Here is a 16,594-nt window from a genome sequence, read left to right as displayed (position 1 = left end):
TAGGGCACATACTAGAAACATGAATTCTACCATGATCTCGAACAAGGATAGAATAACATACAGTGCAGCGGGTGTAGCACCGCTGGCGTTGACGTTGTCGCCCATGTCGTCGAGGATGAGGTTGCCGAGGTTGGGGAAGAAGTCGTCGTTCGCGAAGTCGTAGCTGCCAGCAGTCGCGCGAGTGCGCTCCCCAAAAACCTGATCGCCCCTCTCCGTACAGGATCACGAGAGGCGGGGTTCCGAAGGCCTGCTGTCTCTTCTCCTGGTGCACGCCGAAAAGAGGGATGGAGAAGACTTGCTTGGCGGCGCAATGATTTAGAACGATGGTGAGAAACCATACGAAGCGGCGGCGGCTAGGATAGACGTCTGCCTGACTATATAGTGCGGGTCGGGTAGGTCGTGGGAATAAACCCAGCTCTGTCCTCGGCTCGGCTCAATCCCGCAACACGCGTCGCATCGTGACGAGGCGAGCGAGGAGGAGCGCGCGTGTAGGTCTCCTCTTCTCATGCTCATACAAGTGATAGAAAAGCTCACCTTATAAAAAGGTGCAACTCTCTCTCAACTTCCGGGGTGGGACTAAACTTTAGTGTCACTCACTCCACTCACATGTATGTATGAATGGGCCAAGAGAATTTCAGAATTTTAGTTGGGCTTTGGGCCAAAGGCCTACTAACAAAATTCCAACAGGTTAGGGTTATAGATGGGGAAGAGAGATGAGCAGATGTTTATAAACTTTATATTATGTATGTAAGAAGAAAAAGAAAAACTGAAAATAAACTTTTTGTACGAATCTCCATGTAATATCAAAGGAAGATAGCATCAACTGAGATATAATGAAGTCTCAGTTGCAAAACTCTTTATATAGCCTGTGTACATGTCGTTGGATGCATCCGCTACAAACGGACGGCTAGTGGATGAATTGCCACGATCAGACGTATGATAGGGACGACCAAGCGCGAATTTTCAAACGTTATACTACAAGGGGCAGGTCAAACAGACTGAAGAAATGATATACAAGTTCTACCGCCTAAGCTTGTATGAACAACCATTTCTATTGTCCCACACAGAAGACAGCCCTTTCTATTGTCACCACATGGGAAGAACCCATTTTTATTGACCAAAAATTTATTTTACATTTTGCTTAACACTAGTTACATATAACTTAATTCTACATTTTGCTCAACACTAGTACCCAAACGAACTGTTATTATGTTAGAACTATACAGCTTTGTCGCCAGGGATGACTTTCTCCGGGAATCCCTCTGTTACAAGTATAACTGCAGGCATAGAACTTTTGAATGAGCTGGTGAAAACGAAAATGATGTATCCAAAGTGAAGTGCGCCCATTACTTGTTGAAAATTAAACAGTCATCCTCCAGCTTGCGCAAATAACATGTGTTTGCAAAGGGCTAGGATGTTTACCGGTATATTCGATGGCCTTCTTGTTGCTGCAGGTTTACTGGCATCCCTGGTAACTAATGCCCAGGGCAACATACATATCCAGTGTGCATCTGCCATAGAGAAAGCACCAGGTCCTTCTGGTAAAAGAGGTCATCATTTGGTACTGGCAGTTTGTGGTTGTGATTGAAGTGAGATGTCTAGCTCTTTGATTGGATGACTGAGATTATCTTTCTCATTTTCCGATTCCCCCTTAGGCTTATCTGGTTCTGCTTCCTTCTGAGTCTTCTTCTTTTCAAGGTCCAACTGCTTGCAGTTCTCTTCATGCGAACGCATGAACAATTTCACAAAGTTGTGGAGCGTTGTGGCCACTGCAAAATATGGAGATTTTGGAAGGATTTGTTAAAGAGTAAAAAAAAGGTTGTATCGGCACTTTTTCTCAAAGTTGTAACTAATCTAAACTAATTTCAAGAACAGCTACAGGGAACTCAAATATCATGCTAGCTTCACCTTGCTCAAATGGACAACGTGCTGGATCTTCTCCAAAATAAAGTGCTAATGCATCTGCATTCCTGCCCTGCAAGGTTCAGAATTGCACTTAAATTAATCATAAATGAAAGTAGATCAATTGCACAAATGACTGGATGCCAGAATTGCCATTCATCTTCTACAGAAAAGGATTGCAATTCGTCACTGCTCCCTTGTAGCACCAGAATGCAATCCTGTCCAACCCAACATTTTTTTAACTGAGACCCCAGTCTAATTAATACTGATCAGTTGACGAAGTTCCGTCTTTACAAAAAATTACAACCTCGATATCAGTTCGAACAAACAAAAATATGTCACATACTCCCTCCGTCCTTGAAAGAGTGTACTTCCAACTTTGTTCGAGGATCAAACTATCTCAAAGTTTGACTGAGTTGTGCAAAAATTTCTTTCAAGGACGGACGGAGTATTGTAGAAGGAAACAATTTGATCAAATTTGGCAAACAAAAATAATTCAAGGAACAACGAAAAAAACAAGGGCATATTTGGAACACATGAATTTCGTTAAATTTTCAAAGGAAACTGCTCGGTTCCTATGGTAACTAGGAAAAATTCTGACATGCCATAAAAGGGCTGAAGCAATAACTATCAGAAATATTTAGAATTATTACATATCATGAAGCACAGAAAAACTGAATGGTTTAGATATCAATCGTTAAAACCCGAAGAATTCTTCATATACGTGCAAAGAGAACATATAATTTCAAGGTTCATGTGTACTTTAAACACATGTGCAGAAAATATTATAAGAACGTACTGGAAGCAACACAACAATATGTACTGCCTCCGTCCCAAAATAAGTGTCTCAATTTTGTACTAACTGTATTTGTAAGTCTTCTTTATTTTACATTACTTTCTAACCACTGATTACCTATATATTTATATATTAATATTGAATTTGTTTCTTCCCAACATTTCAAATTTTCATGTGTTGAGGCTTACAAAATAACTTTGTTCGCTTATCTTGATGAGGAGAAGGTCCAGCTTTGGTTCCTCAACAACCTCTTAAGTCTAATTTTCACCCTTAACTCCATACTGTTTAACGGGCAGACTTACTAAACATGGCATTCTGTATAACACTTCTTGCACCTTCTGCCAATCTAGCAATGAAGACATCGATCATCTTCTGCTTGGCTGCGGTATCACTGACTGTAATCTCATGGAGTATGAGGATTGCCAAGATCAAGGAAATCAAACCTATTCTTAATGCTCAGTTTCAGGAATGGATGCTAGAATTGAGGTGAAAACTTCAGAGATAAAGAGCCTTTGATAGCCTATTATTTTGTTCACATGGCACATAAGGAAGGGTAGACAAAAGAATATTTGAAAACATTTATGCGCCCCTGTCGGACCTGTGGAAACCAGGGTCCCACGGATCCGCCTTGCGTGGGCCGCGGCAGTCCCGCCAACGGGTGGCAAGGGAAGCTTGCCTGCGTGTCCAAGACCATGCCGCTTGGGTGGCATGCAGATCTTCGTCAAGACCACAAGATGCAGATCTTTGTGAAGACTCTCACCGGCAAGATCATCACGCTGGAGAGAGGCCGGTCCACGACATCAGCGGCAGGGCCAAAACCTCTACAGGAATGGGCTTCCTCCCGGGAACCCCATCCCCATGGCTTGCCTCCCCCGGGTGCCCTGAACCCCGCCAACGACCTGATTGCTGGCGGCCGTGTGACGGGACGGTTCAGAGGGCGGCAGCCAGCCATAGGGTGGAGCGCAGCTGGCGTGCATGCACGACTTCCCTTGGCGGGCAAGTTGCGTGCCTGCTGGCACTCTGCAGGCTTTCTCCCGCGTGTGAGCCACTTGGTGACACAAGCTACAGTGGCAGACGCAGAAGTTAACATTGGTGACGGATGGGATGTGCGCCTGCTCCCGGCAAGGTGGCACAGCGCCACGTGCCGTTCGCCTCTACAGTGCGTTGTACCCCACTGTACAACCACCGCATTTATCTCTTTGTAGCAACTGTGGTAGCCCCTTGCAACTATAAAAGGAGGCCCATGCTACCTAGATTAGAGGTTGGACCCTAGCAAGACACATTCTAGCGAGTCCACACACACACACATTCCATATTCCTAGCCCCGGCAAGCCCCGGGAACGGAATCAGTGCATTTGTAACCTTGTTCCACACATCCATCAAAACAACCAAGCAGGACGTAGGGTATTATGCTTCACAGCAGCCTGAACCTGGGTAAGTTCTTCGTGTCATGGTGATAGGATTCGTTCGTGACCTCGCCCCTCACCGAACCAAAAAGGGGGCACCAAAGCTCCCAGGTGTTGTGTCCACACACACGACAGCCCCTTAACCTGATTTTCTCTCCAGTCATTACAGATATGAATAAACTGGAGACAAGGGTTTTTCGGTTGTTTTGGATCTTTGTAAGCTGTAACTTTTGGCTGTTGTTTTCTGTTCGGCTCTTTGGGGCATGCCCCTAGAGCCTAACTCCGTGTAATTCCTTTTTCTATCTAATGCATTCACATACAGCTCTCCTGCATGTTCCTGGAAAGAACCTATACTTCACAAATTCCAGGCTGCAGCTACCTAAATCGCATTTCATGTCTTCAGAGATCTCGATTCCATGACCTAGAGCCTTTTGGTGTGGAACTTATATATGAAAAATAGTTTTTCTTACATACGTACTTTCAGTATTTATCTAAACTCTTCATATTGAGCTAATTCTAGCACTGCTGCGCTGTACCAAGATGGGTCACATGGACTACCACCAATATGCCAGCGTGTTACAGCACAAATGACTCTTGCTTAAAGAGATACACATACCACATTAGAATAAAGTGAAGTCAAGGCTCTAACTTCGGCTTCAGCACCACTAAGGAAGCCCTTCAGTGTCTGTAAAAGGAAAGTGCTTAGTTTGGTGGAATCATGATGGTGTAATACTTCAAGCAAAAAATCTTGCCAGTACCTTGACAGTACACACGCACTATATTGCAGTCAAACAGTTACAATTGTTGGTTATTAAAGCATATTTCAAAAAGAAAAAAGAAAAAAACACAATTGTTATGGTTACCTTGCAAAAGATCTCCGACACAGGACCATCATTTTCAGATATAGTTAATTCTTGCTCCACTTTCTCGAGCCCTTTGTTTATGGCCTGCATTTCTTCTGCTAAAGACTTTAATTGTATCTGCATTCAGCCAAATAGTTCTCTAGTAACTCAATCAATGTATCATTGATTGTCAAAACCCAGAGTGACCAAAACATCGAATACCACGTCAGATCTAATACCTTTGCTGCCAACTCCAAGCTAGCCAAATCTTTAGGAAAGTCAAGAAGTTCTGGAAGTTTCTCAGAAAGCACCTGCGGTGATATGATAAATTGAGTAATTCAAGCATATCAACTGCAGTTCAGACTTCCTACGAAGAGGACCTAACCGAATTTGTAAGCATATCACAATGACAAGTTGGAAAGGGCTTAGATCCACTTCAAAAGTATGAACCTCATAAGACAGTATCCTCAGAAAGCTAAGACTTAGTTCAAAGCCGCATTGAAAAAGTGAGAAAAATAACAGAGAGAAAATACATGAACACAACCCAGCACACCGGAGAAATTAGACACGCGAAACTAGATATGCACCTCAAGTTAACTAATTGCATCAATTGCAGGATAAGCAAAACAACTGGGAAATGTTCCATCAAGATAACTTAAATATGAGCATAGGTAACTTCAAACGAGGTTCCTGTAAAGTTATTAGCTCTTTCCAGGCTTCTCAGTTCTCATCAAAATACCAGTATCCATTGGACAAATAGTTATGCAAGCTTTCTACATTATGTGGTTACTTATTACAATGGTATTATAGAAGCAAAGATTTTTATATGCACAGCATCCGAGGCTAGGTAATGATGAATTTGACTAAGAAGGTTTATCCATTAAAATTGTTGGCTAACCCGGGAATTTGAGATTCCTATGCATGATATACCAGTTAGTAGATATGATTTTAACTTGTATATTCTGGAACGCAAAAAAATTCTACCCTCCGTCCCGAAATACTTGTCATCAAAATAAATAAAAGGGGATGTATCTAGATGTACTTTAGTTTTAGATACATCCCTTTTTGTCCATTTTGATGACAAGTATTTTCGGACGGAGGGAGTATTTTATATGATCCACACCTACATAAAAACATTTTCTGGCAAGGGAATAAAAGTTAGTACTGAAACTATCTACTTTTCTATATGAACAGATGTATACCTTGGATAAATAATGCATTAAGGTCATCTTATTATTCCGTGCACGGGTATCGCTTAATTTGAGTAAGCTATCCAACCTGAATCCAACAGCAGAACCTACAATAAACAAAACGAACTGTAGTGCAGCCAGGAAAAAAATAAAGCAACGAGCAATCAAAAGAAATTAAACAATGCATATTGAATTATAAAAAAGCTAATAGAGTTCATATAAGATGATTAGCATGAAAGATGTGCCATCGTATCGAAGTGTTGTATTTCAATTCTCTGGGACCTGTACAGAAAACTATGAATAATAACAACACACCAAAAGCCTGAAAGACGGAGGATGATTAAGGGCGTGTTCGGTAGCTCTCCCCAGCCCAAAAATCCTCATCGCCAGCTTCCAACTCTGCGTACAAAAAACCAGAAGTAGTGTTTCGTTCGGCACCGTAGCTTCTGGATTCGTTCGTTTTCCTCCAGGTTCAAAGCCAATGTAGCGTTCTGTGGCCCAGTCAGCAATAGTTGTTGGGCTGCTAGCTGTAGGCCTAGGACAAAGGCTGGGATGTGAATCCGTTCTTGAGGTCAGAGAGGCAAAGCTCGGGCTCAGGAAGGGATTAGATAGCAAACCGGTACGCTAGCTTTTCACTTTGCGGTGGCATCTCCCATGTAATTTCACTCAACTCCAACTCCTTCGTTTTCTGAGATCTGGGAAAGACCAGCTCCTCAACTCCTCACCTTTTACACTACGACACTCGCCAGCTTCTTGATTCTAACTACGCGGAGTCAGGGCGTTCGGCCCAGCTCCACTCGTGGAGTCGACAGAACCAGGAGCTGGAGAGCTACCGAACATGCCCTAATAATAGTACTACTATTGTGTCCAATATCTTAACAGAAATGCGTAGGAAAATTTGACACCTCACTTGTATAAAACTCATTTGTGCATGCTTTCTTTTTCAATTAGAAGTAAACAAGAATATACATGCTTTATATACATTATACACAGTACAAACTTTTACCAAATTGGTGCATGGTGTGCTATATTACTAAAATTCATACAGCCAGAGCTCTAAAAAAGGGTCATCTAGTGCGCACTGGTTTGCCTCATGTGTTTACCTGATGGTACATTCTACATACCTATAATAAATTATTGGCGCAAAACAATTTTCATATAGTCCAAACTGTACAAACTTCAGAAGAAATATATTAATTATATTCCAAATCTAGTACTCCCTCCGATCCATATTACTTGTCGCTGATTTAGTACAACTTTGTCTAAATCAGCGACAATTAATACGGATCGGAGGGAGTACTTAAATTACTAGCTGAACTTTACGTGTTGCAAATTACAAATGAACGTTAAGTTCACAGCGAATATATCAGCCGACAACTCACTATGACAGATTGCAGACCTAAACTATTTTGAGAGGAAGCACTAACTACTAATTAGGCTTTGTGTCATGATGAAATGCGCTGCTTCAGTCATTTGAGTTAAAAATTCAAACGCCACAAAGTTATGACTGCATATGGTACTTAAACCAAAACTTCGGAATCTATTATTAGTCTTCAGCATACCATGAAGTAATAAAAATATTACCACTGTCATCCTTTTTACAGGAAAATTTTCTACTCTTCATCGAGTACATACTTTTACATGAAGATAAACCAATGTCAAGCATGTTGCTTCATTGTGGATTGCAAGTCGAGAGTGAAGGTAACAATTATGGATCCTTGTTCGGAAGTCACTACTAATAATTTATTTACAGCATTCAAACAAGGAAGAGAAATGGTGCCACAGGATATATATATTACTTCAGTTAATAAATGTCTCCTGAACAAGAAGTATCACTTTACAATTGGTATTACCTCTAGCAGTGCCTTGGTTCAACGCATTTCCCAAAGAAAGAATCGTCTGCATAATCCTTTTCAACTTCACTGAACCCCTTATCTACGAACATCACAGCAAGAATATGAAACCCATGATGTTAATCACATAATATGAAATTTCAAATTAACAGTATCCACCTCTTCAGCAGATGAGTTAACAATGTTCAGATTCCGCTTAAGGTCAGACACCTGAGAAGAACTAACAGTTAAACAATACAATACCAAAAAGGCCAAGCAAAAGAATACAGTTCCTAGTAGAAGAAAAGGAATCAGATGTCTCACTTGAGATCGAAACTGAATCTTGAATAAGAAAACTCTCAGCTTAGAGTCCACACGGGGTAATTTCATAAGCTCCATGAAGAACTGCAGTAGAAGAAGCAAATTGTGTCTCAGTATTGGGATAATAAGTAGTGTCATTTTTCCGCAGCAGTATCGGATCGTAACATAGGATCACGATACCATGTGATATTTTAGTTCTGTATATTAATTTATATACTTGGGAATAACTTCAAATGGATTTAGGTTACAGCCCAACTCATTTCTTCTCTAGATTGATAACCAGCAGCAGGGCAGCCATGTAAATGCCAAATTTAAGTTGATTTTAGACCAATGTCCAATGCGAGTAATCAGCAGAATTGTTGGACAGTCCTAAGAGAAATGCTTTAGGCCCATTAACTTCACAACCCACCCACAAGTCCTTCACTGGCTGCTGTCATTCACGGGACAAAACTCCATTATTTTAGTCCCACGTCATGAAACGAGTGGAAGAATGTGCAACTTAAATACTCCTCTCGCAGTTCTACCTCCAGCAAGCATGGCTTGGTTAATTGCTACACAACTGCACTGCTGCGTGCCAATGTGGAGTGGATTTTTTGCTACTTAGAATGGCATCAATAGATTTGGGTTTGATTCACGTCGTGATACCAAGGACTCTATGACGTGTAACGTGATCCAACTCGATATTATCGAATAGCTGCTGCACTACGTAATATATCGATCGGCTGCAGTAGGAACGTAATATCACAAGATACTACGATCCGTATTGTGATACTGATAACCATGGTATATACACCACAAGTTTCACTTGAGATGTAACAAAGTTGTAAAGCAAACTGAAAGGAAGCAAGTCACCTGTTCGCATTCACCAAGATCTTGCTTATCTCCTTTGTAACCCTGTAGTGGTGACAAGAATGCGTAATGACAACTGATAACTTCAGGAATCTTGTAAAGAACTAAAACCGAACACCACAATTACCTTCAGAAGTTCTATTTCCTCTTTAGTTGGAGTGAACTTAATTAGGTTCTCCACCTGATCAGCGTCTAGGACAGTATCATCCAGAGCAAGAATAGCACTCTGCTCTCAAAGGAAAAATTGATAGGTATAATTAACGAAGATATAAAGTAAATGTCCTACCAAAAGAAACCATTACATTCATTTCTTAATTAATTTCAGGTTATTTCAATGAGAAATTCATAATAATAGGCATTTCCAGGTTAAGTAAGAAATGATTAATCAGTAATCGCTATTCCACTCTCTCACGTCATTTCTTAAAAACTCTCCCACCATATCTAATAGACTATATAACAAAGTCTATCAAAAGAATACATATTAGTACCTGTCCCTGAAGAGAATACTGTCGCCCGACCCACCCCTCCCGCGTCGCCCCCGCAGGCGATGGGGAGGGAACCCTAGCCGCCGCCGGTCTCCTCCCGACCCCTTCCTCCCCCGCCGCCGCCACAGGGCGCGCCCAGGCAAAGCCTGGCTGGCGCTGGCGCCGGCGGGCCTTCTCGTCCCCTCGTGTGTGGCGCCGGTGTGGGCCGCTTCCACAGGCCAGGGCGCCGCGGTTGGTGGGTCGCGGCGGCGCGGCAGGTCCCCTCCCAACGACGACGGCTGGTGGCTTCCGCGGCGCATCGGGCTGCTGGCTGGAGAGGCGCGCTTGCTGCTCTTGCACCCCGACCTGGCGCCAGGAGCTGTGGGCGGCACGGGGTCGCGGCGCGACGGAGGTGGGCGCCCTCCTTCCTCCTCTGCTCGTTGGCTAGGTGGAGCTTGAGGGCGTGGCTGGTGGGTGCTTGTTGCGGCATGGTCAGATTCGGCCGGATCTGGCCCTGCTCGCCGGCGGGCGACCCGAGGTGCTGGCAGCGGCCGGCTGGGTCGCTGCACGGATGTGGGCCGCCACGGCGTGGTGGTGGCTCATGGCAGTGGTTTGGGTCGTTTCATGGCAGCGGCCGGACATCTCCGGCGTCGGCTCGTCAGGAAGCGGCCTGTTTTGGCCTTCGATTCCTCTCCTCGTCGTTCGGACGCTACCTTCATCGAAGGGCTGGCCCTTTCCCGGCTGCGGTCCATCTCCCGTCTCGCGCCCGGTGTTGCGGGACTGATCTCGTCTCGCGCCCAGCAGCAGGACCGACCTCGTCTCGCGCCCGGCAGCAGGACCGACCTCGTCTCGTGCCCGGCTGCAGGACTGAGCCCGTCTCGCGCCCGGTGCCGCAGGACAAGGAGATGGAGGCCCGTTCCAGCCGGCCTCTTAGGTCTCGGCGCTGGGGGTCGCCCAGGGATGCGAAAGACGGGACCTTTCCATGCGTCTCTTTGGGTGGAGTAGTGTGCTGGTCTCGGGTAAGGTGGTGTCAAGGTCCTGGATGCCAGGGCGGCGGCCTTGGAGGTGGTAGCGCGGTGCTCATGGGCAGAGCTCGTGGCTTGGTGCTGCCTGGTGACCATGGCCGTGTGGGCGGCATGGATGCCGGGGTGTGGCGTTCGGTGGTGGTGATTGTTGGCCGGGGTGAAAACCCGCTCTATCTTCGGACGGACCGGCGGCGGCGAATCGTTCCCTTCTTGAAGGCGTCGTCGCGGCCTTCATTGCCCGTCGGGTTGCTCCAGGGGAAACCCTGACCATCGTGTCGGGCGGTGGCGGCGCTCCGATGTCGTTCCCTTCCTGAAGGCGCCGCCTTGGAGCCCTCGGTTCGCCATATGCGGCTTCACTTCTTCGCGGTGGCGTGTTCACGGCTTAGATCTCCAGTTACTCTTGTAGTGCTAGGGGTGGTGTTGCTGCGCTCAGCATCTTTGTATCATGCCTTGGGTGTGTGGGTTGTGTTGGTGTGCGATTGTATCAGGTTTGTTGTGGATCTTTGCTTTATTTATAAAGCGGGGCGAAAGCCTTTTTCGGTAAAGAATACATATTGCATTGTTGTATGACTAGCAACATCAATACCTTCAGATATTTATATAAAACCATTTTTTAATTAGAACATGCCAAAGGTTAATTGGCCATCAGCTTACCATTAGGTCCGGAAGCGGCATTTTGACTTTCGTAAGCATGATTCCACAATTGTTAGCCCGACGAAGATCAATCTGTATTTCCAAACAGCTGATGTTAGAAAAAACAAACAGTAACGTGAAGCAAAATAAGAAGGCATATATAGTATAGCTACAAACACCCGTAATGACATATGCAAAACTAAGCAAGGTCACTACATGCCATGAAGGAAACTAACATAAAGAACTGGGATCCTAAGTACCTTGATTGATCAGTTGAATATGTTCTACGGTCTACCATGCATCTGTTATAAGCGCTTAGAAAGAAATGAACTGATTATGTGGTGAAACCTATGTACTAAAATAAGAAGCACCAATTGGATGGGATGCCATTGATCCGAGCCATTGATAAATCTCTACCTTTTGATTGCACACTTATGGTCTAATGAATTCCGAATCAAACCATACTAATTACCTCTTAACTGCTAGCTTTTGGTTTGTGACTTAACCATTCTTAATGCTAGCATTTCTTTTTTACGTAATAAAGTGGTTTGTGAGAAAAGACGAAAAATAAAAATGTGGGATTCATTTAAAATTGTAGATATGGTTTTCTTACATATGTTCATTATATCTTCATGCAATATATACTATGGAACATAGATTGTGCACACTCAGTTGCCACTAGCATAAAGGCACCAAAAAGAGAAAAATAATGTATAACTTGCAGCACACTCACAAGAGATCATATGTACCATATGTAATAGACTAATAGAGAATCGAGTGAAATAAGCATGAAAGAAATGAAGATCAGGAATATACACACTAAGTGGAACAATTTGCGTGCAAAACAAATGATACATTATTTGTTAAAACTCACAAGATGAATTTTCTCTGGTTTTGCCCCAGATGCACGACTCCCTGACTTATCTGAACGCCTAGAATCTGAATTTGGTAGAGCAGTTGAGAAAAGATTTTCTAGTTCTGACATGTCAAACACTGGGGCTCTGCACAAGTCATGCAAAAGATGCATTAGCATAAAAAAAGCAATACATATGACCATTCTTTGGTGCGGTCAAGATGTTAGAGAGATACTTTGAAGCTTCATCAGCTTTTTGCCCCTCTGCCCAGAGACTGCCCTTCATCGCTCTTGTAACTTTCACCCAGTGTAGTGGTTTCAGATTGGACTTTCTGGACATAGTCTGACCAGATTGAAGACTCTTAGACATTGGGCCCGAAGGAGGTGCAGGTCCACGCCCCTTCGTACCAGGAGGTGCTGGTGGAGGTACAACATTGCCAGAAGCACCAGGATGGTTGGCATCCTTTGAGAACCTTGGAGCATGAGGTGGTGGTGGAGCAGGAGGAGATTGTTTTGATGAATTATAGGGTGGTGGTGGTGTAGAAGTAATTCCTGGAGGTGGAGGCGGAAGCGGTGCTGAAGATCTAATGGCAGATGATGTTGGAGAAGGTGGTGGAGGTGGTGCAGCAGGCGGAATAGGAGATGAAGTAGAAGCAAGTGGGTGAGTTGGAGGTGGAGGTGGTGCAGCAGGTTGAACAGCCGATGAAGTAGAAGCAACTGGTGGGGGTGGAGGTGGTGCAGGAGGTCGAACAGCTGATGAAGTAGAAGCAAGTGCTGGAGGTGGGGGTGGTGCAGGAGGTGGAACAGGAGATGAAGTAGAAGCAAGTGCTGGAGGTGGAGGTGGTGCAGGAGGTCTAACAGGAGATGAAGTAGAAGCGAGTGGTGGAGGTGGAGGGGGTGCAGGAGGTCTACTGAGGGAGGACTTAGGTGCAGACAAAGGAGGTCCAACTATTCTAACAGGAGAAGCTGGAGGTGGAGGTGGTGAAGGAGGTCTGAATGAAGTAGAGGTAGTGGCAAGAGCAGTAAAAGTTGGTGATGATTCTTGTGCATTGTTACTTGAGGACTGCTGATGATTTGCAGGCAGAGTAGTAGTTCCAGGTAACTGCGATGTGGATTCTTCATGTGGAGGAAATGGGTGGGGCAACAATGAAGGACCTGCGACAGGGAAGCTTAATTAGAGATGGAAAAACCAACTAAAATATATTTAGATGGTTCAGCAAAACCTGAATGCTTCGGAGACGACTGAGATAAGTCATCTTCTGCCTCGGACAGCATAAAAGCATCAGACGCTACGAACAACACCGGACCTGATGACTGAGGGGGTGGGGGTGGTGATGGCGACGGCGGCAGCATACCCTTTGTTACAACCGGAGTCCCTGTCACGTCATCACAAGTTAAATTTGCAGGCAACAGTAGGTTATGGGTGTACAACAAAAGAATTTTGTTGAGAAAAACCTGTTGTTGGATGCTGTCCTGATGATGGTTTTGATGGAACTTTGACTGTGGCGCTTGACATCGTAGGTGCAATTATGGTTGAACCACAATTCTCAGAACCTCCAAATGTAGCATGATCTTCCAACAAAGCTGTAATTCCAAGGGCTGAAGGTACGCTATAAAATCTTGGGCATGCTGAAAGTGATCTTGGAGGTGAGTTGCTAGGAAAGGCAGAACTTGACCTAGAAAGTGGAAACCGCTGTGACATAATCATAGAGGGCGAAGAGCACTGTACTGGACTAGATTGCTCATCAGGCTTTTCCAGTGAAGACGATCGTTCGGTAGTGATGTCAACTACATGTGTTATTTCCTTATGAACTTGAGGGTTTATGTTTTCAGGAACAACGGTTCCTGATTTTCCTTGATAAATACTGGCTGGGTCCAACGTGGCTAATTTGTGTATGCCATCACATTCCTTTTTGTTCATATAGACTGTTGAGTTTTCAGCATTGCTTGATTTGTTTCGAACATTGTCAGATTCATTTTTGGTCGGTGAACCAATCTCCAATTGCCCTATTTCCTTTCTTATGCCCGAATCTTTCTTGCTTGGAGACAGCAATCCCTGCCTCAGCTGTATATTTTTGGTCGGTGAACCAAGCTCCAAATGCCCTATTTCTTTTCTAATGCTCGAATCTTTCTTGCTTGGAGACACCAATCCCTGCCTCAGCTGTATGGTTTCATATGTGGTTAGCCGCTGGAAAAACTGGACTGCAGCATCCCCTTTCGGATCTAACCAGTCGACTATGCTGAACATCTCTTGCACCTTTGCAAATGCTTCAATTGGTAAGCCCTCCTTCTCCCCTATACCTGCCATCTCCATGGGATCTAAATGATCTGCAGTGTCCATTTCTGAAAAAAGTATCTTCAACAACAAAGGACGAAGAAGGCTTCAGTTTCTGCACACTGTACAAAGAATAAGTTGACTGCAATGAAGATTAAATACCTCGGCTCTGAATTCCTTTGGGAATCGATCTTTTGCATCCCACATTATGTCAATTTCATCACGGTTTAGCATGAGAATGTTTGACCTGATAAATGCTGTGTTGAACATGACTCTGAACATCATCTCTTCTCGTTCTTGATCAGCATCCAAACTGATGCATTCAAGGACAACATCTCCTTGAATATGGCAGTGGATATCGATCTTAATCAATTGACAGTCTGCCTGAGTAAGATGAGAATAAATGAGAATGGTATGTTAACAGCGAAGCAAATACTCAGTTTATGGCTCCACGCACGTTTAGTAGCAAAACTAGTGAAGGGAATGCAATTCATTTGCCAATTCTCAAAACAGAAGATTGTCCAAAACTCACCCGCTTGTAATGCCGAACATATTTACTCCTCTTTGGTGTTGAAAAAAGCACCTTGGGATTGTTATCTGTACCAAGTAGAGGATCCTGCCCATAGATACGGAATATCGGTCTACATCCATCCTCCCCATTACAGCCCGGGGTATTCCTTAGTATCACGCAGTCTAAGGTAAGAGGTCGATCACCTGGTGGCCATTCTGCGCTCACGTTCCTCCGGGATATGTAATGCAGGTATCTTATCTGCGACGGCATGGGGTTTAGCGGCGAGAGCAGCTGGATGAGCTCGCGAGGGGCCTGCCTGTACACCATCTCCAGCGTCCTCTGCTCGCCGATGAACTGCTTCCGGTACAGCAGCAGGCCCGCCAGCATGAAGGCGAGCACGTTCCAGCCGCCTCGCTCGCAGTGCATTATGAGGACGTTGTGCTGGCCCAGGGAGAGCCAGCTCTCCCCGGACCTGAGGAAATGGTGGACCATCTCCATGGTGAGGAGCGGGCAGCCCTCGTACTGCCTCGGGTAGTCCATGACCACCATGTCGTAGATGGAGAGGATGCTGGCCAGCAGGCTCTGCTGGCTCTCCCGTTCCTCCTCCCGGAAGTTGAAGACCATGAAGGAGGCGTCCGCGAAGTGGCTCCGGAGGTGCAGGACGATGTCTCCGATGTACTGCCCGTACTTGTCGTCGTCGAAGACATCGGTGGAGAAGCACGAATCGAACACTGCGCACACAAAACGAAAGGGAGAGGACGTTGGCGTCGCGTTCTAATATCTATCCGAAACCCTGCGACGACGACGACGGATGCGCCGGCGCCGCCGCCGAAACGGGAAATGGGGAGGGAGGGAGGAGGGAATGCCGTGCGACGCAGTGGCGGGCGGAGTGGGTGGGGAGAGGGAACGGCGACGCACCGTAGACGCGCTCGGTGATCTCGAGCAGCCCGTCCGGGGGCTTGCGGTAGAAGAACTTGCGGAAGAGAGACATGCGGCGGCGGCCTCCTCCTCCTCCTCCAGATCCGCGGGGACTGGGGGAGAGCGGGGTGGAGAGCAATGCGCCGCTAGGGTTTTCGGCGGCGAGGCGGCGGCGCGGCTCACGGGACGGCGGGCATGCGCGCGGGCGGCGATAGGGCGAGGAGGGGAGAGGGGATCGGCCGGGCTGGGTTGGGTTGCAGGGGGGAGGAGGGAAGGTGGCGGAGAAGATCTATCTGCCGGTGTTGTCTGTGCTCGGTCGGTCGGGTCAGGTGCACGTTCGGGTCGGTAGTCGTTAGCTCGGTCCTTCGTTAACGTTAACAAATGACTTCTCCACTTTGCTTCCTGGGACAGCGACCCAGCACGTGCCGCCCATCTCACCTGCTAGAGCACACTCTTTTTATTTATTTATTTTAATTATTTAAAAAACAGATATATTATAAAATTTTATGGAAGTACAGAACATCTTAAACACAATAAAAATTACATCGAGATTTCGAAACCACCGAACAACCACACTACTGCCGCCAAAACAAGCCGCCGGCGTGTCGTTGTTGCTGCTCCCCTATAGGAGCAGGATTGACCTTATCAATGGCAGTCGGGAAGTCTTTGTGCCCATGCACCAGCGCCCTAGAGCCGCGGTCTTCGTAGTTGAATCTTTGCATAGATCCGAAGCACTTAATACTACATCTCGCCATGACGAGAAACCTTAACCTCACT

General features: G+C 45.5%; 1 protein-coding gene across 3 annotated transcripts; it reads right to left on the bottom strand.

Moving 5' to 3' along the window:
* Positions 1–944: 944 nt before the first annotated feature.
* Positions 945–16,145, bottom strand: LOC125547113 (formin-like protein 6). 3 transcript variants are annotated; one of them, XM_048711122.1, is made up of 20 exons: positions 15,818–16,143; positions 14,921–15,630; positions 14,551–14,772; positions 13,569–14,469; positions 13,337–13,489; positions 12,350–13,268; positions 12,135–12,261; positions 11,282–11,353; positions 9,266–9,364; positions 9,142–9,183; positions 8,293–8,373; positions 8,149–8,199; positions 7,990–8,071; positions 6,149–6,243; positions 5,186–5,257; positions 4,968–5,084; positions 4,721–4,789; positions 1,909–1,975; positions 1,423–1,769; positions 945–1,277 (listed from the first exon to the last, which is right to left on the bottom strand). In XM_048711122.1, the coding sequence occupies exons 1-19, from the start codon at positions 15,888–15,890 to the stop codon at positions 1,555–1,557; spliced, it is 4,167 nt and encodes a 1,388-aa protein (XP_048567079.1). In that variant the 5' UTR covers positions 15,891–16,143; the 3' UTR covers positions 945–1,277; positions 1,423–1,554. The 3 variants fall into 3 exon arrangements, with proteins under 3 accessions (XP_048567079.1, XP_048567082.1, XP_048567087.1); XM_048711125.1 differs by lacking the exon at positions 4,721–4,789 and having other exon boundaries at positions 15,818–16,144; XM_048711130.1 differs by lacking the exons at positions 945–1,277; positions 1,423–1,769; positions 1,909–1,975; ... (2 more) ...; positions 5,186–5,257; positions 6,149–6,243 and having other exon boundaries at positions 8,149–8,209; positions 15,818–16,145.
* Positions 16,146–16,594: the final 449 nt, after the last annotated feature.

The sequence above is a fragment of the Triticum urartu genome, chromosome 1, assembly GCF_003073215.2.
Source record: "Triticum urartu cultivar G1812 chromosome 1, Tu2.1, whole genome shotgun sequence".
Taxonomy (NCBI): Eukaryota; Viridiplantae; Streptophyta; class Magnoliopsida; order Poales; family Poaceae; genus Triticum; species Triticum urartu.
The sequence above is the reverse complement of the archived record's forward strand: the minus strand, read 5'-3'. Positions and strand labels throughout refer to the sequence as shown.

What these genes read in the sequence shown, in the direction of transcription:
- LOC125547113 (XM_048711122.1), bottom strand. Translation starts at nt 15,890, where the DNA reads ATGTCTCTCTTCCGCAAGTTCTTCTACCGCAAGCCCCCGGACGGGCTG. An exon ending in CTTCACTTTATTCTAATGTG is followed by an intron (nt 1,976 to 4,720) that starts GTATGTGTATCT and finishes TGAACCTTGCAG; the next exon opens with GGCAGGAATGCAGATGCATT. An exon ending in ACGTTGTCCATTTGAGCAAG is followed by an intron (nt 1,770 to 1,908) that starts GTGAAGCTAGCA and finishes CATATTTTGCAG; the next exon opens with TGGCCACAACGCTCCACAAC.